Here is a 24,206-nt window from a genome sequence, read left to right as displayed (position 1 = left end):
TAGACCAGTATAGATGGAGAATATGGGGCATGTGAGCAGATTGCTCTCAACAGAATACTTGTAGTCAGAGTATAGTGCAGATTTATACCATACTTGAGAATTGGATTTACTGGTACTAGAAACAAGAATTAAACAACATAAATCTCAACCTGAGTTTTCTGCCCAAGTTTGATGCTTCTAAGGTTTCCTGCAGGTGCCATTCATTCGACCTTCCTTATATCCCTGTAGAATTAACAATCCCCACTTGCAACAATGAATGAGCAGAATTTACTCAGCAGCTTTATGCCAGGTCCAATACCAGCTAGATAGGGTGGATCAACAGGAGAGCCCCATTAATATTGTCACAGGGTGGAAAGGGGAGAGAGGAGAGAATTTTGTCTGAGACTATACAGACTTACTGGTCACATATCATCATATGGAGGCTGTACAGAAATTACCTGTTTGATGGGAGAAGTAGTTGTGGTGGGGTTACAGGCTGCCCTGCACCCACCTACTGATTGGTAGATAATTTCTCATGTAGTTCCTCTGTACAGAGCCCATTTATTCAGGCTTTTTGCAGGAGGAGGAGAGGAGTAAATTTTAACCAGAATGAATAGCCCAATGGTGCTCTTAGGCAATGAAAGAAGATAGCATCAGGAATGAAGTACTGGTATATAGTTCCAGTTTCTTGTAATTTGTTTTGGTTCATAAATCATAGATTATCATACAATTTCAATAAAAACTCACTGATTTTTCTTTCTTTCTTATCTTTGCTAATGTGAGGTTTTCTTGATTTTATTTTAAGAAACATTGTGACAGACAGAAATCTAATCTACGAATACGCTTCAGGCCTTCCCTTTTCCAACATGTTGGACTGCACTCCTCCCTAGCAGGAAAGATCCAGAAACTCACGGTTAGTAGCTAAAACTTCCCTGCCCTTCCAGATCAGACAGGATTGATACGTGATTTTTCATCAGATGAGAAAATTAACTTTTTGCTATAGTTTAGCATTTTCAAGTATAATATATTATACTCTAGTTGGAATTAAGCGTGATTAAAGCTGGCTACCATAGAATAGAAGAATGTCTAGCTCAACTCATATATTTTTATACAACTCCTGATATGGTCTCTCATTTTAAATCTCTAACCTTTTATCTGTAATACTGTGACCTTTTAATTCATCAATACAGGGTTTGAGATGTACAATGGAGAAAATGGATAATACATTAGTTGCCCTTTGTTTTCCATTTGCTTTTAAGTACTAGCAAAATTAGCCACTAAGGAAAAGAGACTGCCTGACCAGCTTAATAGCATGTTTGTCTTTCTTTCAATTAGGACAAAGACTTCCTGAAACCATTATTACATAAAATTCATGTGAATCCACCCGCGGAAGTTTCTACATCTTTAAAAGTCTATCAAGGACATACACTGGAAAAAACCTATATGGGAGAGGATTTTTTCTGGGCTGTTACACCAATTGCTGGGGATTATATCCTATTTAAATTTGACAAACCAGTCAACGTAGAAAGGTTAGTAATCACTTGTCTTTTGGTCTCACAGCTAAAGATGCTTGCTGACCAAGTATGCTTGAGGATTGAATTGAGGAAATAATAAATTAAACATAATGAAAAAGTAATTTTGTACAAAGTATCAAATGAAATAGATACTTTGCAGTTCAGTTTAAAATGTGCTTCAATCAACTTTGTTCTTCATAGTTGACTCTATTTTATTTAGAGTATTTTGCTACAAAATCTATTTTTGTAACCTTCTCCAGAAGTATAACACCACAGCCTGCCAGCAGTTAAAAAGACTGCCAAATTGAGTCTGTTCCAGTCGGTTGAAGGTGACTTTTTTCCAAGCCCTTTATCTTACTCAAACTTGATGTGTGTGGTTTTTTTACCTGCATCTGTGCTTGAATTTATGATTTGCTACAGTCACACAGAGGAGTGAAAGTGACCTCTTCTATTTATTAACCTTTAGGCCAGCTAAGGCAAGGAAATACTTCTTTTACTTTTATTTTTTAACAGAGTAATTTTAGTTTTGCTAGGTTGACACTGTCTTCTCTCCTTAGTTATGTTGGAGTCTCTTTTGCTTCCTTATTTTCTTTTAACCTTGTACACCAGCCCACGACTTCAGAAAGAAATTTTTTGTTTAGGGTATCTTTATATTCTCCTTTCATGCACATTGTGCCTTTCTGCTGCCCCAGTTCTGCAGACCCAGAGCCTTGCAGTGGTGGTAACTACTATTGGAGTCATCTCACTACCGTATTTTCCGGCGTATAAGACGACTGGGTGTATAAGACGACCCCCTAATTTTCCTAATTTTGGCCTATACTCACCGTATAAGACTACCCCCCCTTCCGAGGCAACACCATTTACCGGTAATAACATCAGATTTGATTTAAATAATTTTAATTAAAATGGTTCCTTCCCAAAACCCCCAACCCTAACTCTTCCCAAGACCCCCAACCCTAACTCCCCCCCAGGACCCCACCCCCTGCCAAACTTGCCCCGCTCCCTGTCCCCTGACTGCCCCGACTCCATCCACCACCATCCCAACAGACCCCAGGAACTCCCACGCGACGCCTACCCAACCCCCCCTTCCCCATCCCCTGTCTGCGCCCCCAGAACCTCTGCCCGATCCAACCCCTCCTCCCCAGTCCCAGCCCTGGCCCTGGCCTCTTACCCCTGCCGGGGGCCAGGGTCGGAGCCGCAGCCGCGGGGCCCGACTCCCCGGGCCGACACCGGGACCAGCGCCGCAGCCGCGGGGCCCGGCCGACACCGGAGCTGGAGCCGGAGCTGCAGCCGCGGGGCCCAACTCCCCGGGCCGACACCGGGACCGGCGCCGCAGCCGCGGGGCCCGGCCGACACTGGAGCCAGAGCCGCAGCCGCGGGTCCCAACTCCCTGGGCCGACACCGGGGTCGGAGCCGCAGCCGCGGGGCCCGGCTCCCCGGGCCGACACCGGGACTGGCGCCGCAGCCGCGGGGCCCAGCTCCCCGGACCGGGACCGGCGCCGCAGCCGCGGGGCCCGACTCCCCTGGCCGGGCCCGAGCCGCAGCTGCGGGGCCCAAGCTGGGCCAGGTCCGAGCCGCACAGGCGGGACCAGCCCGAGCCGGGGGTGCTTGGCTGGGACCGGGCTGGGGCGCTCGGCCAGGGCCAGGAGGAGCCGTCCCGCCCCCTCCCCCACACGCCCGGCTTACCTGCCCGCTCCTTTTTTCAGGCTTCCCGCGAACATTTGATTCGCGGGAAGCCGGGGAAGGGGAGGAGAAGGAGGGCGGAGCGTTCACGGGAGCGGTGTCATCTATTAAGCCTGCTCGGATTGGCTGAGTCAGAGAGGCGGGCTATTACAACCTTTGCCAATCCGAGCAGGCTTTGTATGCATTAATAGAATACACCAGTGAGACCCCTCCCAGGATTGGCTCAGCCGAAGCTGTTTATACCCGGTGTATAAGACGACCCCCGATTTTTGGGGGTTGTTTTTTAGTTTAAAAAGTCGTTTTATACGCCGGAAAATGCAGTAGATACTTTTCTTGTGGAGGATATCTCAGGCTGTCAAGCTGCTCTTTCTGCCTTCTTGAAGTGAACCCAATTCTTCCATGGATTGGCAGCAAGCTGAAGACTGAGTCATCACTTTAACCGATCTTAAAGATCTCAGATTAATTGAATTTGGTATTTTCCCCACATTGTAATTTGTGCTCCAATGATTCTGACCAGTGAAATGCAGATCACTTGAGAGGTGAAAAAATTAAAAATTACAGTACTCTTCAGTTGCTTATAAAAGTCTTTTCTTTCAGTGTAGTTGTTAGGCCTGAATGGAATGTGCCTTAAAGGGGGTACATACACCCCACCTTATCATATAAAAGTCAATACCTTTTACCTGTGGCAATAATATGAAATAGACACCTTTCAGTTGGAGAGTGTACATTTAGTGGTAGGTTTTTTATCAACTTCAAAGTTTCTGTTTCAAAGTTGCATCGAAATGAACAATATTGATGGTGTTTTTACTTATTTATCCATTTTTGAAAAAAAAGTGCATACTTTTGTAGATATGAATTTCAAGGAAAGGGGGTGGAACGAGTTAATTTTTATTTTGGTTAGATACTTGTTTTATTAGGATGTGTCAGAAGCAACCTGGCAGTTTTGACAAATGCTCTAAACGTGCTAGGAAATGTCATAAGTAAACTTTGTGCCTCAAAAATGGACATGACTTACTCTTCAGCAAATACATTGTGTCACCTCAGTTTATCGTGTTGAGGGAGAGAAAGTGCCAGTCATTTGTGCAAAGAAAGGGAGAATGTATCCATTCTTTTGTAATTGGGCGAAATGGTTAAAATAAGCCTACTCTCAGTACCGCCATGTCTCAGGTGCTAGTAACATTCAAAAGAGATGAGGATTACATGACTTTAATAATCTCTATTCAATGAAGATAATTCACTTTCTGAGGAAAGTGAACATCTTGGATTCTCCTGCTTTCTCAAAGGAAGTTCACTGACTGGACTGGTATAAGATTTTAAGTCTAAGTAGTTTTTCATCTGACATGAGGCCATTTTCTTAATTTCTAATAAATATTGAAATGTTATTTGGGCTCTTATCTCATTACCCAAAGACCACACACATCAGTTTTTACCTTTCTTGAATTCTCAGAAGATTTGGGAGAGTTACTAATGTTAAGAATTGTCAGGGATATGATGCACTTAAGTGGTGGGATTTTCAAAAGCACTCAGTATTGGCCTAAATCTGCTTCCATTGAAGTCAAGTGACAAGTAGGTGGAGAAATAAGTTTGCAGATATATCATGGCTCTAAACACCAATGAGGGAGAGGAATGATTTTACTGAAGTACACAAAGGTTATAACTGGGAGTAATGGGTTGAATTAAGAAAGGGAAAACTTAGGCTGAATATCAGGAAAACCTTCCTGATGATGAGATGTAGTAGGATGTGGAATAAAACTAAACTAGATAAACACTAGAAAGTATACTTTTGGGAACAATCTGGATTTGTGGGGGAAGGGGACTTGATGACCTTTTAGTATGCATGTCTTCTATTTGTCTGTGATTCTTGAAACCAATGAAAAAAGCCTTCTGAACCTGAATGAAACCTTGTCTGCCAAGCTCCACCCCAGAGTTACTGGTTAGTAGCTAGCTATGTTAGTAAAATCCTGATATATGAGCTTTCTAATGGAAATAATGACTACAAATCTGACTGAATGAATGGTGCTTCTGTAACAGCATAACACAGCAATTACTTGTTCCCATAATGTATTTTTCCATGTAAAACATTTTACTATGCTGAATTTACTGTTTCTGTAGTAGTTTGCTCGGTTAGCTATAAACTTTTGATCCCTTTCTTTAAAACTCCATACTTCTGAGAATCAGAAAATTTGTTCTTTAGCAAAGATAAAAGCATAAGAAAATGTAAGAGCATAACTGAGCACACGGAAACCCAACTGTTTGTTTTATTTCGTCATAACTTCAGCAGTTCAGCCGATGTTTCTTGTCCTAAGCCAACCATACTACAACAGGAATGGAGTGAACTGAACAAGACTCTGAAACAAGTTTTCCATTTCGATAACAGTTCTTACAACTGAAGTTCCTCATCCAGAGCACTGAACCTCCTATATAGTAAGCTAGAATTCCACTGTCATCTTTGCAATCTCTGTGCTGCTTCACATATCTCTCTGTTTCAGTGCTGTACCAAGGGGATACTGTGAATTCACTAGTTTTATTCTTGATAGTAAATTGGACATCAACATTTTGTGGATTGTTTGCAAAAATAAATCCATCGTTAATTCTGGATGTTAAGACCCTCAAAATAGATCACACTTTTAAGATTACAAAAAGATGCTGTCACTTTAAGTTATTAGGCTATTGAAGTCCACTTTGGCTATTTTGATATATGCTACTTGTCCAAATGCACTTTTTTGAACTAAAAATGACCGTCACATTTAAAAGTAGCTTTAAACGCTTGACAATTCTATCACTGTAATTGTTGTGTCAAAGATACATTTCCTTTCTTTAGGTTCTAACACTTTGTAAGAGAATATAGATTCCCCTTTTCTTCTTCGAGTGATTGTGCATGTGCATTCCACAATGCTCACCATGTGCACTGGTGCTGGAAGCTTTTCCCCTAGCAGCACCTGTAGGGGAGTGCCCCTAGCAAACCCTGGAGTGGCGCCACTATGGCGCAGTATAAGGGGCGCTGCGCACTCCCCCCTCTCTCAGTTCCTTCTTGTCGCCAGTGAAGGTGCGTCGGAACTGCTCTGCTCCAGCTTTGCTGTAGCTTCCCTCTTGGACTCTGTTAATTCATAGTTAGTAGGACCTGTAGTTAGAATTAGTTTAGTTTATAGAAGGAGTCTGCAACCTCTGGCATGCGGCTCACCAAAGCATGCACCCTGGTGGGCCAGGCCAGTTTGTTTACGTGCCGTGTCCTCAGGTTTGGCTGATCGTGGCTCGGACTAGCCGCAGTTCGCCGCTCCAGGCCAATGGGGGCGGCAGGAAGCCGGGGTCAGCACATCCCTTGGCCCGAGCCGCTTCCCGCAGCCCCCATTGGCTTGGAGCGGTGAACTGCAGCCAGTGGGAGCCATGATCGGCTGAACCTGCGGATGCAGCAGGTAAACAAACTGGCCCGGCCCACCAGGGTGCTTACCCTGGCGAGCCACATGTCAGAGGTTGCCAACCCCTGGTTTTGAGTTAGTTTAGTGCACCTGGGTCGGTGCATGCTCTGGGCTTTGTCGTGTGACACTTGCAAGCGGCCAGTGCCTGTGAGTGATCTGCATGCAGACTGTTTACACTGTCTCAGGGAAACCCATCCCAGCAATCGCTGCAAGATTTTCAGATCCTTCAAACCTCAGACCAAGAAGGAGCGGGACATTCAGATCCGAGCCATTTTGATGGAGTTGGCCCTGACCCAGACACCATTGTGCTGCTCCAAGTCAGCACTGAGCACCGCAGCATCGGTGCGTGGCGACCCTTCGGCGCCGTCCACCAGCCGTCCCCGCTCAGGTTGAGTGGAGTAGCCCAGCCCACTCTGAGACAACCTCCCCAGACGTTTGGGTGCCCTCCACGCCGGGGGCCCTGCAAGCAGCTCGAGATTTTGTCTCTGCTGGTACCAGAGACACTGCAGCTCTTGGCTCCCCAGTCCAGAGGCAAGCCACCGCTCAGATCCCCGCAGTCGCCGCCTGGACAACACTGTTCATGGTCTAGGGAAGGTTCCCAACGCCGTTCCCTGCTCAGCGACCACCCCGTGTGCCATCCACACCGGTCCCCATTGATCCCCACCAGATTGTGTGGCTGGGTACTGACTGGCAAGGGTTCCAGGCACCACTCTGCCTCGAGGGACCGTAAACTTCGCAAGGAGAGCGTGCCCTGTAGAGACCAGGACAGATGGCACTGGAGGTCCTTGTCTCCGAGAGGCTACCGTAGCCCTTCACGGTATGGCATCTAAGCCGTTTCTATTCTTCATCTCACTTGAGGTCCCTGCCACAGCACCGCTCCCATGGTCCCAGGCGTCGATAGCCGGCACCTCGCCATCGCGGATCCACCTGTCGGAGCCGGTTGTGGAGCAGCTGCTACCAGCGGTACTCCCGCTCCTCCACACCAGGATCACAGTCTAGTAGTCAACACGATTCCCGACGCCACCACTCATCCTGGTCCCGGGATAGCAGCAGATCGTATGCCAGCCCGGCTTCCCTTTGCAGTCAGTCAATGGGCCAGGCTAGTCAGGCTGAACAGCCTGCTCTGCTGGTGCCATAGCAGGTGCAGTGGCACCGGGCTCCTTGGCCGGCACCATGGTACCAATGGGCCCTGTGGCCCTCGATGCAGCCTCCAGTTGTAGCTCTCTTGGTGGCTGGAGCCTCGGAGAGACCGTTGGCCTCCCTTTCTCAACCTCCCAAGGAATAGGTGGAGCGTTCATCCCCGGTTCTGCACCCATAGTGGAACCAAGCACTCATAAGAAAACTGCTGGTGAGTCATCCACAGCGATACATATATGTGCACAATCACTCAAAGGAGAAAAAATGGTGTGTTAGAAGAATGAAAAATAACAGTAAGCTTGCTACGGTGATTTCTAAGAGGAAGACCATATAATAACATACATGTTATGTTTTTAACATACATGTAATCTGATATTCTATAGCAGGGGTCGGCAACCTGCGGCATGCATGCCAAAGACGGCATGCGAGCCGATATTTAATGGCACGCTGCTGCCTGCAGCCTGCCGGGGTCCTGGCCCCACTCAGTCCGCCTGCCCACCGCTCTCTCCTGCGGGGCAAGAGGCAGAAGCTTGGTCCTGCCAGCAGCCAAGCTCCCCCGTCCCCTGCTTCTTCCTCCAGCGTGGTGCTTTCCTGCCCCTCCTCCTCTCCTTCCCTGCGCCGATCAGCTGATCGCCCTTGTGAGGGGAGAGGGAGCGGAGCTGCAGCATGCTTGCTGCTCTGGGGAGGAGGCAGAGAAGAGGTAGGGACGAGGCCCTGGGGAAAGGGGTGGAATTGGGGTATATCCCCTCCAGCCCCCTGCCATGAGCACCCTCACAAGCCGAGTACCCCAGCCCTCTGCCCTCACCCCTGCACCCCCCCATACCCTGACTCTTGCACACCCCCCCACATCCCCACCCCCACCTGGAGCACCAAACAGGAGCTCCTGCACACACACCCACATTCCCACCTGCATCCCTGGTCTGGGGTCCCGGCTGCCAGCCCCTTGCCAGCCGGGGTCCCGCAGGCCCCACTCAGCCCACTGCTGAACTAGGTGAACGGAACCCTAGGCCGGCAGCGGGCTGAGTGGGCCAGCGGCGTTTTAATCAGCATTTTAATTTAATTTTAAATTAAGCTTCTTAAACATTTTGAAAACCTTGTTTACTTTACATACAACAATAGTTTAGTTATATAATATAGACTTATAGAGAGAAACCTTCTAAAAACATTAAAATGTATTACCGGCACACAAAACCTTAAGTTAAAGTGAAGACTTGGCACACCACTTCTGAAAGGTTGCCAACCCCTGTTCTATAGAATATTCCTTTTTTTATTTTTAAAAATCATTTAAACATCAATCAGTAAGAAAAGAGAAGATTACTAAAACCAGAGCTGTTTAAAAATCTGTATATAGAGAGACGAAATACATAGTGTAACGTAAATAACAACTACTACAACCACGATAACAAAGCAGCTACTTGGAGTCCTAAAAAACCACTAAGAAGGAAATTGTGGTGCCATTGAAGTCAATGGCAAAATTCTCATTGACTTCAGTGGGGCCAGATTTTCACCCCCAGGATTTTATAAATAGACCAAACAGTTCACTAGGCACATAACAAAACAGAAAAAAAACCTAATACTTTTTCCAACTAAGTTAAAGTGCAATTGTAAGTTATATAACAGGCTCTAAAAAAATCATATTGTAGTTTAATTAAATTAAATTACACATGTTCAATAAGTATCACCCATTGATAGAGAATTTTAATTTAAGGGAAATATTTCCTTTCTCTAGTATAATTGTAGTTGTTTATATAGAATTACCAAGCAATGAATATAAAACTAAACTTTATAAAATGGCAAGTGATGTTCATGCTCCTCTTCAGTATCAAGCTCGCTAGTATCTTTACAAGCGAGCTATGAAGAAAGGAAAGCCTGGTCTTCATCAAAAGTGTAAAATAAGTACATTTTATAAGTACATAAAATTTGAAAGGACATAAGGCAGAAGCCTAAAGACAGAACTTTAGCTCAGAGAAACAATAATTAATTCTCTGAACCAGCACAGATTTTTGAAACATATTAGAAAATACACATTGTTTTTATTTTGCTAGAAAAGATTACTTCTATTTCCTGACCTGATTAATGAGCTATGCACAATCAACAGCTGATCAAAAAGGGTACAATCAGCGCATGATTCTGCAAAAAGAAGAGATGAAGAACTGCTGTTAGAGATTAAACACTTTAAGTATGGAAAAGGGAAGATTAAAATCACAAATAGAAGTTAAGTGTTGACATAAATTTGTACAAATCTTCCTTTTTATGATTTTCAAGAAAACCCAGGACATTAGGCTTCAAGAAAAATTTTCTAAGGTTTCATCACAATGGGCTATAATCCTGATTGAAGCTTTTTTTTTAGAATATCAGTAATAAATAATGCATTTCTGCCTAGGGAAGTTGTTACTATCTTTAATTACCACACCAATGAGCGTCGCAGTGCTTTTTCTTAGGTTTTCACAGCAATCAGATTGTGTTGGATTTCATTAATACTTATTTCAACAGATTATATTTTTCTCTCCAACTCGTATGTTTTTAGATACTACATCTAGTTTACTTTCAATGGAATCAAATTCCAAATTCTGTATTACATTCAAGACATACAGTGACAAACCAAGATTGCATGTGCAATTACACGGTCATATACTATTTTTCATATGTTATACAACTTTTTCTATACTAGAAGTGTGAATCATCTTGTACGTCTATGTACATTGAAACAGAAAGTAAGAAGAAAGTAATTTATATTATGCAAGGTGCACATTGTAAATGGTTGAGGTAAATGACACCAGAATTAGGTAGTTATTAACCCTGGCCCACAAAGAAGGTGTCAGGGATAGAGCAGCTTTTTACAGTTTTATTTTTATGAGGTAGCTTGATGTTACATTTACAAAATAGAAATTAATATTACATTTTATAATTTCCAAACTTCTGCATATTTAAATTAACTAAAATATTATTTTACAGCTTTTATTTTTTAAGAGAATAATTTAGCAATTTTCACTTCTGTTTGATATAATATACGTACGTACGTGTGTGTGTGTGTGTACTTTCCAGAATTTTAATGTTAATGAATGATTCTGAGGCTATTGTGTTTAAATAGCAGATAGATGAGACGCTATTGTTAGTGATTTTAGTAACAAGAAAAATGCGACTCAAGCAGAAAAAATAAATATTTCCAGTGTTCCCATGAGTTGACACCAGTTAAATCCCAGGCCAGATTTCTTAATAATTCATGAACCAAAAGCACATCTCCCCACGCATCAGTCAGGTCTTGCAGCTGGGAAAATGTTCTGTAGCTCAGCTCCTCTTGGGCCTTGTGCTTGTTATCCACTGAGAGGAAGGCAAGCTTACTGCAGGACAGCTAGCTAAATGGTACCCAGTGCAATAGCAACAAAGTTTTGATCTGCTGTCAAATAATTTTATCTTTAAGAGAAATAAAATTCTTATAAATCTGAAGCACAAGAATACACTACACCTCTACCTCGATATAACACTGTGCTTGGGAGCCAAAAAATCTTACTGCGTTATAGGTGAAACCGTGTTATATTGAACTTGCTTTGATCCACCGGAGTGCGCAGCACCGCCCCCCTGGAGCACTGCTTTAATGTGTTATATCCAAATTTGTGTTATAGCGGGTGGTGTTATATCGAGGTAGTTGTATATCATTAAGGCTCTGTGTTTGTCATGGAGGTCATGGAAGTCACAGATTCTGTGACTCCTGCAGTGGCCTGTGCAGCTGGCCGGGGAGCCACTTGAGCAGCTCGGGCAGCCCCTGGGCCAGTTGCACCAGCTGCTGCTGGGCGGTCTCAGGGCCCCCCAGCAGCAGGAGTTTGGGTATGGCGGGGCTCAGGGCTGGGGATTGGGTGTAGTGCTTACCTGGTGGGGGAGGGGCACCTCCCTGGAAGGGCGACAGGAACTCCTTCCTCAGCTCCTAGCTCCATATGGTGCCTCAGCCTGTGGGCACCACCCCCGCAGCTCCCATTGGCTGCAGCTCCAATGGGAGCTGCAGAACCAGGGCTTGGGGCGGAGCAGAGGCAGCACATGGAGCTAGGAGCTGGAGGTTGCTGCTTCCCAGGAGCCAGCTAGTGAACCTGCCCCAAGACTCCCCTGCCTCTCCCCCCTAGGCAATATCCCCTCCCCCAGCAGCCGCGGCGCCCCCTGGGCTGCAACCCCCCCCCCTCCCCAAAACACTTGTGCCCCTCTTCCCCCCAGCTTTCATCATGGGTATATAGTACAAGTCAGGGACAGGTCACGGCCATGAATTTTTGTTTACATCCTGTGACCTGTCCATGACTTTTACTAAAAATATCTGTGACTAAAATGTAGCCTTAACTATCATACATAACTTTATTTGTATTTTGTATGCATTCTTTGATTATGGTAATAGACCTGATCTGTCAAAGAGAAAATATGCATGTGTATGTGTTGTTTACATAGATGAAGAGAGATAAATGGAAAGGACAACTTTGGCTGGAAGGAAGCCTGGAAACTCATTTAGGTCAATCATTTCTGTAAATCATATCATACTGACATTATGCTAACTTTTGTGTGTTGCAGTGTTGCTACAGTGGAGCTGTTAATTGTTGTAAATGAACAAAATCACCCCCTACTGTCTAAATGTTAATAGCACAGCAGGAAAAACGCTGCTGCTTTTGCAATTTGTTCACCATTAACTCACACAGAGAGCTTGATGACTATAGAGGAATTTCTTTGGTGATTGTTCCCAGCTTTGTCCTGCTGTCAGTAATAAGAGTTGTGAACTAAAAAGTGATGAAGAAAAGCACTGTTCCTGCCTCTATGCAAGAGCACTTTATGCATTTGCATTTTTAAAAAGTCGCTTATGAAAAAATATTGGTAGGTGAGAGTGGTAAGAGAGATGTTATCCCATTAATATAGTGGTAAAACTCCCACTGATGATTAGGGTGTTAGAATGCATAAGGACATCAGAATAGATCTAAATGCACATTTTAAACAAATATCTTTCTGGGCTGCTTTGCTGTAATTTTGTCTTACTTATCACTGAGACCTGTAGTAAACGCTGGAAAATGTACTCCTTGTATGTTTTTGAGATTTCATAAATGTTTAGAAAAAGGATTACAAATTTGGTTTTGCAGTCCTTAATCCAGGCAAAACTCTCCATTAATTTCAATGAGTTTTATCTGATAAAATCTGCAAATTAGGGACCTGTGTATGATAAATTCTTTGTGTGTTAGCATTGTGTATGCTCATGTATTGAACATTTAACAACAATTGTTAAAAAGCACAAATATTTTTCTTGAAGAGTTTACAGAGCCAATGTCCCTGGAGCAAATTCTGTTCTGCTACTCCTGTGCAATTCCTACTGAACTCAGTGTATGCCACTGACGTCAATGGAGCTTGCATGCATGTATCTGACAACAGAATTTGGCTCCGTCTCTTTCAGAGCCTTGATCCTGTTTTAATATTTTTTGTCACCTGTCACTCTATCAGAGAATTTCCCTATTCAGGAAAGCAGGAGCTTAAAGTTAAGCATGTGCTGCTGTCTGAATAGAGATGTTTTCCCAAATCAGGACTGGAGCGCTCTGTTTTCCTCTTCTGCTTTCTTTTGATGATGCTTTCTATAAGGATCATCAATCACAGAAAAAATAATAATTTCTTGCAGATAAAGACTGTGTGGATTAATGGCAACTACTTATCCAGCTCTAGACATATTTAACACTGACGAATTGGAAATTTTATGTCTGATTACATTTTAATAAATTTGTAAATTGAGTGATTTTTCATAATTTTAGTTACATGATCATTCTCGAACTAGTTTTAACTGAGTGATGCATATGTAGTGTGTTAGATGGTGCTTACTTTACATTTCAGTTGAAATGAGGGCTTCAGTGCTAATAGATTTTACATGTTTATTTAGATGCATTAAGAATAACAAAAGCCTGTTAAACTAGGTGTATTTAGATGTCACTTCTATATGCAGTTACATAGACATTAATCTTAGGAAACTAGTCTGTGTTCTATTAATATAAATGAATGGCCTTAATAAATTCCCAAGTATAGATATACCACCTAGTGGTAAAAAATGCTGGTGTTTCTCATTCACACAACGCATGTTGAAAACTCAATGTTTAAAAGAATGTATGCAGTATAGTTGTAGCCATGTCAGTCTCAGGATATTAGAGAGACAAAGTAGGTGAGGGAATATCTTTTATTGGACCAACTTTTGTTAGTGAGAAAGACAAACCTTCAAGTCATGCGGAGGTATTCTTCAGGTCTGCAAATGTTACCCACACAAAATTCTCTATTACACACACTCTAGGGCACCTGCCTTTACCTAGTTCCTAGGGCTCAAGGCTTCCACCTCTACCTAGTTCCTGAAGGTCAAGGCATAACCCTGTTGATTTAGGCACCCCCACCCTTTCCCAGTTCCTAGAGCTCCAGGCAAAAGGCATCTAACTTTATCCCTTAATGGGCTCCAGGCTCTACTTCTCCGTGGACTCAGGGCTTAATCTTTTGGGGATTTACGGGGTCTTTTACCAGTGAAGGAGCCTTACACAGTAATATCCTACTTAACCTCTATTTATTAACGATCACCAAAACAGAATGCACACGCTAAGTATACAATGCTCATCACTCCCAATAAGGCAGACATACTTTTCCTGCTGGCCAGTCAGGATCAGGTAATCTGGGGAACTCCAGATTCTGCAGGGTGTTGAGGTCTGGGAGCTCTAATCTTGGGGCTGTGTCCTGGAGTTGGTTCCAAAGACCTTCCTTTTGGACCTCAGTTTATATAGTGACAGGTTTCAGAGTAGCAGCCATGTTAGTCTGTATCCGCAAAAAGAACAGGAGTACTTGTGGCACCTTAGAGACTAACAAATTTATTTGAGCATAAGCTTTCGTGGGCTACAGCCCACTTCATCAGATGCATAGAATGGAACATATAGTAAGAAGATATATATACTGTGATAAAGTTCCTCTTCTACCTTGGTGGGTCCTGCACTTACTGGCAGATTTTGCTTGCCTCAGAGATTCACAGTAACCCTCAGTTTGGCCACTTTCGTGGCTCAGATCTGCTGTTCACTCAGATAACCTCATCACTGGCCAGTATAGCGGGGGAAAAAGTAAGAACAATCCCTGCAGTTTCTGCTGATCCACCATGTAGGTCAGGGAACAGCCCAGAGACCTTCCCCTCTGGTGGTACCTCCTGTGTTGGATCAGGAGTTGGGAGGTTTGGGGGGAACCCAGGCCCGCCCTCTACCCTGGGTTCCAGCCCAGGGCCCTGTGGACTGCAGCTGTCTAGAGTGCCTTCTGGAACAGCTGCGTGACAGCTACAATTCCCTGGGCTACTTCCCCATGGTCTCTTCCCAACACCTTCTTTGTCCTCATCACAGGACCTTCCTCCTGATGTCTGTTAACGCTTGTACTCCTCAGTCCTCCAGCAGCACATCCTCTCACTCCCAGCTCCTTACGCACACCTCAGTAATTGGCGTGAGAGTCTTTTTAAACCAGGTGTCCTGATTAGCCTTAATTAATTCTAGCAGCTTCTCAATTGGCTACAGGTGTCCTAATTAGCCTGCCTGCCTTAATTAGTTCTAGAAAGCTCCTGAGTGTTCTGGAATAGTCCTTGTTATCTTACCTAGGGAAAAGGGACCTGCTTAACCTGGAACTAATGTACCTTCGACCACTCTCTTGTAGCTATCTGGCCTGACCCTGTCACAATATATACAGAGAACATGAAAAGGTGGACGTTGCCATACCAACTCTAAGAGGCTAATTAAGATGAGCTATTATCAGCAGGAGAAAAAAAACTTTTGTAGTGATAATCAAGATGGCCCACTTCAGACAGTTGACAAGTTTATATAGTGAAACTTGAGTCTTGGTTAGTTGTACCTTAACCAATCATTTTACTAAAATATTGCTAAAAAAAATTTAACCAATAATATAACATAAGAACATAAGAAAGGCCGTACCGGGTCAGACCAAAGGTCCATCTAGCCCAGTATCTGTCTACCGACAGTGGCCTATGCCAAGTGCCCCTGAGGGAGTGAACCTAACAGGCAATGATCAAGTGATCTCTCTCCTGCCATCCATCTCCATCCTCTGACGAACAGAGGCTAGGGACACCATTCTTACCCATCCTGGCTAATAGCCATTTATGGACTTAGCCACCATGAATTTATCCAGTCCCCTTTTAAACATTGTTATAGTCCTAGCCTTCACAACCTCCTCAGGTAAGGAGTTCCACAAGTTGACTGTGCGCTGCGTGAAGAAGAACTTCCTTTTATTTGTTTTAAACCTGCTGCCTATTAATTTCATTTGGTGACCCCTAGTTCTTGTATTATGGGAATAAGTAAATAACTTTTCCTTATCCACTTTCTCAACATCACTCATGATTTTATATACCTCTATCATGTCCCCCCTTAGTCTTCTCTTTTCCAAACTGAAGAGTCCTAGCCTCTCAATCTGTGACAGTTCCTCAGATTTGTCACCTACAAAAGCCAGCTCAGGTTTGGGAATCTCCCTAACATCCTCAGCCGTGAAGACTGAAGCAAAGAATCCATTTAGTTTCTCCGCAATGACTTTATCATCTTTAAGCGCTCCTTTTGAATTTTGATCGTCAAGGGGCCCCACTGGTTGTTTAGCAGGCTTCCTGCTTCTGATGTACTTAAAAAACATTTTGTTATTACCTTTGGAGTTTTTGGCTAGCCGTTCTTCAAACTCCTCTTTGGCTTTTCTTATTACACTCTTGCACTTAAGTTGGCAGTATTTGTGCTCCTTTCTATTTGCCTCACTAGGATTTGACTTCCACTTTTTAAAGGACGTCTTTTTATCTCACTGCTTCTTTTACATGGTTGTTAAGCCACGGTGGCTCTTTTTTAGTTCTTTTACTGTTTTTCTTAATTTGGGGTATACATTGAAGTTGGGCCTCTATTATGGCGTCTTTAAAAAGGGCCCACGCAACTTGCAGGGATTTCACTTTAGTCACTGTACCTTTTAACTTTTGTCTAACTAACCCCCTCATTTTTGCATAGTTCCCCCTTTTGAAATTAAAGGCCACAGTGTTGGGCAGTTGAGATGTTCTTCCCACCACAGGGATGTTGAATGCTATTGTATTATGGTCACTATTTCCAAGCGGTCCTGCTACAGTTACCTCTTGGACCAGCTCCTGCGCTCCACTCAGGATTAAATCTAGAGTCGCCTCTCCCCTTGTGGGTTCCCGTACCAGCTGCTCCATGAAGCAGTCATTTAAAGTATCGAGAAATTTTATCTCTGCATTTCGTCCTGAAGTGAAATGTTCCCAGTCAATATGGGGATAATTGAAATCCCCCACTATTATCGGGTTCTTAATTTTGATAGCCTCTCTAATTTCCCTTAGCATTTCATCATCACTATTACTGTCCTGTTCAGGTGGTCGATAATAGATCCCTACTGTTATATTTTTACTAGAGCATGAAATTTCTATCTATAGAGACTCTATGGAACCTGTGGATTCACTTAAGATTTTTACTTCATTTGAATCTACACTTTCTTTAACATATAGTGCCACTCCTCCCCCCGCACGGCCTGTTCTGTCCTTCCGATATATTTTGTACCCCGGAATGATTGTGTCCCATTGATTGCTCTCAGTCCACCAGGTTTCTGTGATGCCTATTATATCTATATCCTCCTTTATCACAAAGCACTCTAGTTCACCCATCTTATTATTTAGACTTCTGGCATTTGTGTACAAGCACTTTAAAAACTTGTCCCTGTTTATTAGCCTGCCTTTTTCTGATGTGCCAGATTCTTTTTTATGTGACTGTTTATCATCTGATCCGGCCCTTACATTATACTTCTCATTCCTCTGCTCCTGACTATAACCTGGAGATTCTCTATCATCAGACTCTCCCCTAAGAGAAGTCTGTGTCCGATCCACACGCTCCTCTGCAGCAGTCGGCTTTCCCCCGTCTCCTAGTTTAAAAACTGCTCTACAACCTTTTTAATGTTTAGCGCCAGCAGTCTGGTTCCACTTTGGTTTAGGTGGAGCCCATCTCTCCTGTATAGGCTCCTCCCATCCCAGAAGTTTCCCCAGTTCCTAATGAACGTGAACCCCTCCTCTCTACACCATCGTCTCATCCACGCATTGAGACTCTGAAGCTCTGCCTGCCTACCTGGCCCTGCGCGTGGAACTGGGAGCATTTCTGAAAATGCCACCATAGAGGTCCTGGATTTCAGTCTCTTCCCTAGCAGCCTAAATTTGGCTTCCAGGACATCTCTCCTACCCTTCCCTATGTCATTGGTACCTACATGTACCACGACCACCGGCTCCTCCCCAGCACTACACATAAGTCTATCTAGATGCCTCGAGAGATCCGCAACCTTCGCACCAGGCAGGCAAGTCACCATACGGTTCTCCCGGTCATCACAGACCCAGCTATCTACATTTCTAATAATCGAATCTCCCATTACTAACACCTGCCTCTTCCTAGAAACTGGAGTTCCCTCCCCCGGAGAGGCAACCTCAGTGCGAGAGGCAACCCCAGCACCATCTGGAAGGAGGGTCCCAACTACGGGAAGGTTTCCCTCTGCTCCCATTGACTGCTCTACTTCCCTGGGCCCTTCTTCCTCCTCAACAGCACAGGAGCTGTCTAAGCGGAGGTGGGACAATTCTACAGTGTCCCGGAAAGCCTCATCAACATACCTCTCTGCCTCTCTCAGCTCCTCCAGTTCCGCCACCCTGGCCTCCAAAGTCTGTACATGGTCTCTGAGGGCCAGGAGCTCCTTGCACCGACCGCACACATACGCCACCCGCCCACAGGGCAGGTAATCATACATGCGACAGTCAGTGCAGTAAACTGGATAGCCCCCACTCTGCTGCTGGGCTTCTGCCTGCATTGTCTCCTAGTTAGTGAAAGGGTGGTTTACGGAAAGTAGTTTTAGAATGTAGTTTGGTTTATAGGTTTTAGGATTTTAGGGGGGCCACAGGGAAGGGGTTACGGCCGGCAAGGGACACCCGCTCCCTTCCCAACTCCCTTGCGAAACTCCCTGTTAGCAGCCCCTGGTCGCTTGTGCGCGGCTTTATAAAGCCCTGGCCTGAGTGAATGCCCCGCCCACTGATTAAGGCTCAGCCAATTACCAGAGGCTTCGAGCTTTCAAACCTGCCTCCAACTGCCAGCCAGAGCACACGGTCCCTCAAACAACCAAACAAACAAACAGACAGACAAACACAAGCTCAGCACACAGCAAGTAACCCCCAAACACAAACAAACACACACTACAGACAGACAGTCACTTACCCCACAGATGCTGTATTAGCTCCTCCTTCACCTGGAGAACTCCCTTGCGAAACTCCCTGTTAGCAGCCCCTGTTCGCAAAGCAATCCTAACATAATGTAAAACAATTATTTAACCAATCATACCCCACCACCTTAATTGATTTATACCTAGCAAAATTAATTATGTAACACACAGAAACAATCAAAGAACCAGACCGAGATCATACAGATAAACAATAGAGAAGTGGGGACCATAAAGATAAAACAATAAAGAAGTGGGGATTTCACAACCACTATTATTGATAGTGATTTCTTGCCAGACAGGATGTTATCAATGTAAGTTTTCTTTAACCATCTTAAGATCTGTTTTTTAATCTGGTTATGGTGGGTGCTATTAGGCCAGGATTGCCTTCTTAACAGCCTGATATTACATTGTTTTATTGTAATTTAGATGAAATGTGAGAATGTGACTTTCTGCTTCTTAGCTAGTGGCTGCTGCTCTCCTAATATGGCTGCAGACAAAGGGTTTGGGCCCTACAATATGGCTACAGGAAAAGGCCTTATCCTTACAGGAAAGGAACCCCCAGCATCACAGCTAAATGCAAGATGTAACAGATTGTTTAGCATAAGTAGTTAGCACATATTGTAAGGGATCATTCAAGGTGAAGTGGCCAGTCACAGGACTAAAAGAGGGGTTTAGTTGGGTTACAGTTGAGTTAATAAGCTATAAATCCAGTGTGTCTGTTCAGTCTGTGATTTTTATTGTCTAACAGTGTTATGAATTTAAGCTCCCACGCTCATCTTTTGAATGTGTTGTGCAGGTTTTCTTTGAGGGTGCGGATTGATATAGAGTGATTGCTTTGTGAAAAGTGTTCACCCACAGATAATAGGGTGTATTTGTCTTTTATATTTTCCTGTGTGAGTTCATTTGAGAGCATAGTGATTGTCTGGTTTTAAATAATTGTTATTGCGGCATTTAGTGCACTGGATGAGCTGTACTACATGTTGTGACAGGCATGTGTAGGATCCACAGATCTGGAAAGGTGTGTTGTGGGGGTTGTTGATCATTGTGCCAGTGAAGATATGTCTGCAGGTTTTGCATCTGTTGTTCTGGCAGGGTCTAGTGCTGCTTTGAGTTGGTGTGTCCTGGTCTATGAATCCCTACTTTGGAATTCTCCCATAACTTTGCATTAAAATTCCAATTAGTTACTCTTAATATATGCCATACACTTTTATTTTTATCATCACATTAATACATCATTTTAAAAAATAAAGTATAATTAATAAATGCAACCACAGTTCAAACAGCCTACACTGAGGAAAAATGTTGACCGTGGAGATAAATATATTTATTAATGATGAAAAACATCCAATTTTCTCCTAATATAACCAATGCTAAATTTAGCAGTCACTTACATTGAGTGTTCTTTGTTAGCAAAGTGAGATCTTGCAAATGTGCGTTTTCAAATGTCTGTTTGAAATGTGTCCATTACAGGATGTCATAGGCATAATTAAAAATGTAATTTTTGTCTCACAGTTCATCCCAACCTTGTTACTCTACTTTCTGAAAGTGGAATTGTCGTCTTTTTCCTCCATTTCATTGTTGCATTCTGGAACATTCTGTTCCCACTGTTATTAGGGGAAGCCTTGCTCAAAGAGACAGTCCTGTCTTGACTCTTAAAAGTAGCAAGTCTCAGGCTCATCCAAGTCTTTGGTGGTATGGAGTTCCATAGTCCATGGGCTCCTCTTTTAAGTCCTCTTGGCCAGAAAGCTGTCTGCCACTAGGTTTAGGACTAGAAACTGCCGTATTGAATTAAGCCAATGGTCCTTCTGGGTTAGTGTCCACTCTCTAACAGAGTCCAGTACCAACTCCTGCAGAGGAAGGTCCAGGAAACTTAATAACAAGCAATTATGGAATAACCTGCCCATGGGAGAAGTGAATTCCTTTTCTCAAATGGTTAGTGGTTTACTTGTGCCCTGAAGCATGAGGGTTTAAGTGCTGTAAACATTTTTTATGTAATATAATCCATCCGATATGCATGTTTACAGGGAAATTTTCTTTTTTCGAAGTTGTGATGCACATCGCAATATGGTCTCTAATTTTACTGTGTAAAATACATACAGGCACTGCTATTGCCTAACCTACCTTGTTCTTCTTCGAGTGATTGCTCCTATGCATTCCAGTTAGGTGTGCGCGCCGCGCGTGCACGGCTCTTCGGAAGATTTTTACCCTAGCAACTCCGGCGGGCCGGCTGGGCGCCCCCTGGAGTGGCGCCGCTATAGCGCAGGATATATACCCCAGCCGGCCCGTCCGCTCCTCAGTTCCTTCTTTCCGCCCGTGACGGCCGTTGGAACAGTGGAGCACAGCTCAGCTGACCTCCACTTCCCTAGCTACTCGTAGTTTTCTCTCGTTCTGTTTATAGTTGTAGTTAACTCTGTTTGTTTGTAGAATAGTATAGTGTATTTATTTTACAGGGGTTGGGGTTTATCCCCTTCCCCTCACCCGGGGCCGGGTCCGATGCCCGGTCCACAGGGTTTTCTAATGCTCGGCCGGCCACAAGCCGCTGCCGACAAGAGATCTTCTCCTAAGTGACTCGAGGGATCTTACCTCACAGATAAGTGCCACATTTGTGAGGCCCTTAATCCGTGAACAAAGGGGAGCGGGGCTTTCGTTTTAAACAGCTCCTGAGGGAGGCAGCTCTTGCTCCTCCGCTCTCGGCGCCGAGCGCTAGTTAGTTTTCACGGCGCGCTCCCTCGGCACCGGACCGCCGGTGCCGCCAAGGCCTCCTGGCACCACCGTCGCTACCGACGTACCCTCGGCATGGACCCCTCTCCTGGAGGATGAAGAGTTACTCCGGCCAGGCAAGAGCCGTCGAGTCCGGTGCTGGAAAGCTCCCCGGTATGGACCGTGGTCGAGCTCGCTATGAAGCTGCGTCCGAGCCGCCTGCTCCGCAGCCGAGCGCTATGCTCCGTCGGATCGCCCGGCACCGATGTCGGCCGCGGCACCGACAATATCCGCACCGTTAACTCCGGCCAGGCAAGAGCCGTCGAGTCAGGTGCCGGAAAGCTCCCCGGTACACACCGTGGTCGAGCTCGCCCGGAAGCTGCGCCCGAGCCGCCTGCTCCGCAGTCGAGCGCGATGTTCAGCCGGATCGCCCGGCACCGATGTCTGCCACGGCACCGACAGTATCCACACCGTTAGCTCCGGCCAGGCAAGAGCCGTCGAGTCCGGTGCTGGTAAGCTCCCCGGTACGGACCGTGGTCGAGCTCGCTAGGAAGCTGCGTCCGAGCCGCCTGCTCCGCAGCCGAGCGCTATGTTCAGTGGGATCGCCCGGCACCGATGTCTGCCGCGGCACCATCAATGTCCGCACCATTAACTCCGGCCAGACAAGAGCCGTCGAGTCCAGTGCCGGAAAGCTCCCCGGTACGGACCGTGGTCGAGCTCGCCCTGAAGCTGCGTCCGAGCCGCCTGCTCCGCAGCTGAGCGCTATGCTCCGTCGGATCGCCCGGCACCGATGTCTACCGCGGCACCGACAATGCCCGCACCATTAACTCCGGCCAGGCAAAAGCCGTCGAGTCCGGTGCTGGAACACTCCCCGGTACGGACCGTAGTCGAGCTCGCTATGAAGCTGCATCCGGGGTGCCAGCTATGGTCGAGCTCACTATTCCCTCCACGCCGGAGACAGTGTCCACGGCGAGGGGGCTGATTGCAACGACAGCATCTACGCTGCCTCAACCCCCGGCACCGCCGGTGGGGGTTACATAGTCGATGGGCAAGCCTGCCTTGATCAGACCACCCTACCTCGGCACCGCACAGCGGCACCGTTCAGAGTCGCGGTCCCGCAGATGTTCTCGGTCCCGTCACCGATCTAGGTCTTGGCTCTGATCAAGCCCCAGGCACCGGGACGCTCGTAGCCACTCCTGATCATCGAGCCTCGCACCCTCGGTCGACCGCCCGGCACAGCTTCGGTGGCAGGTCCCGTTCTCGGTACCGGTCTGTCTACCGGTACCGATCCCCGGTGCCGCATCGAGCGACGTCAGTTACAGACGGAGACTCTACCAAGAGCTTTCAGCTCCTCCAGGGCCATCCAGCCACGCATCAGTGTCGTCCCGTGCGGACACTTAATATGCGTAGCACTCTGTTTTCCGATGTGCCCTCCAGAGTCTTCCAGGAGACCTATCAGTGGTCATTCTGGACGCCGTGGGTGTACTACCACGCCAGAGGCGTACCGGTGATCCCATCTCGCTCCGTTCCCTCCGAGCTCTGGGTACCAGAGGTGACAATTAGTCGTCCCCGTCCGACCGGTACAGAGCAACCCCCGGTTCGGCACCGGGCTCCCAGATCCCACCGGATCAGGAGGTTGTCCAGGATCTCGAGCCCACACAGGACCCGCTTGTCCCGGGCCTTTCTTCTTCCTCCTCCCCAGATGAGGCAAGGGCAGGAACATACCCCTCCGGCCCTCCTCTAATCGAAATGCGACCAGCCCCTAAATCCAAAGAGGCTGGGCGTGTGGTCTTACTGGGCCATGAGATGTACCCGGAGGGGGCCCTGCAACTTCGTGTAGCGAACCAGCAAGCCCTGCTTATCCGCTCCTGTGGGTGGCGGTGGGCAAATTTACAAAGTCGGTTCTTCGGAACTCCCGTCAAGAGTTCGATGTCCTCCTGCAGCAAAGGACGGAGCAGGAGAGAGCTTCCCTCCAGGCCTCGTTGGACGCAACTGACTCCGCTGCCATGACTCTGGCCTCGGTGTTGCCACGCGGCGCGTTTCAGGGCTCCATTTATCGAGCCTTCCCTCGCAGCTGCGGCACGCTATACGGGACTTGCCCTTCAATGGCACAGGCCTGTTCTCTGACAACACTGGCCCTAGGCTGCAGAACCTAAAGGGCAGCAGGGTCACTTTGCTCTCTCTCTCTCTCTCTCTCGGCATACACACGCCTGTAATTCAGCGCCGAAGTTTCCGTCCCCAACCTCCGCTCTTACCCTGCGCCTTGACAAGGTCAGGACATGGCCAGCGGGCGTGGCTTACACGGTCGTGGCCATCAATCCGCACCCCAAAGGAGCCAGAATTAGGGTCCTTCTGACCACCAATGGGGCAAAAGCCTACCCATCCTCGCCCCTCCTAAGGACCCCTCTCACGAGCGATTCCTCTGGCAAGAGGTGCGGACGCTCCTCCTCATCGGAGCTATACAGGAGGTACCTAAGGGCGAAGCCTATTCCCCTAAGCGAAGGGAGGTCTCAGACCTATCCTAGGC

The 24,206-nt window shown here is 46.0% G+C and overlaps 1 protein-coding gene across 5 annotated transcripts in view; it reads left to right on the top strand.

The window, feature by feature from the left end:
• MGAT4A (alpha-1,3-mannosyl-glycoprotein 4-beta-N-acetylglucosaminyltransferase A) overlaps positions 1 to 24,206 on the top strand; it is a 133,937-nt gene that overhangs the window by 94,845 nt on the left and 14,886 nt on the right. For all 5 annotated transcript variants that reach the window (XM_045005496.1, XM_045005524.1, XM_045005487.1 and 2 more), the window contains exons 11-12: positions 785 to 892; positions 1,315 to 1,508. In XM_045005496.1, the coding sequence (XP_044861431.1) occupies positions 785 to 892; positions 1,315 to 1,508 (302 nt within the window). The remainder of the gene's footprint in view (positions 1 to 784; positions 893 to 1,314; positions 1,509 to 24,206) is intronic.

This window comes from Mauremys mutica, chromosome 1 (genome assembly GCF_020497125.1).
Source record: "Mauremys mutica isolate MM-2020 ecotype Southern chromosome 1, ASM2049712v1, whole genome shotgun sequence".
NCBI classification, from domain to species: Eukaryota; Metazoa; Chordata; order Testudines; family Geoemydidae; genus Mauremys; species Mauremys mutica.
This window is presented reverse-complemented; position numbering and strand designations above follow the sequence as displayed.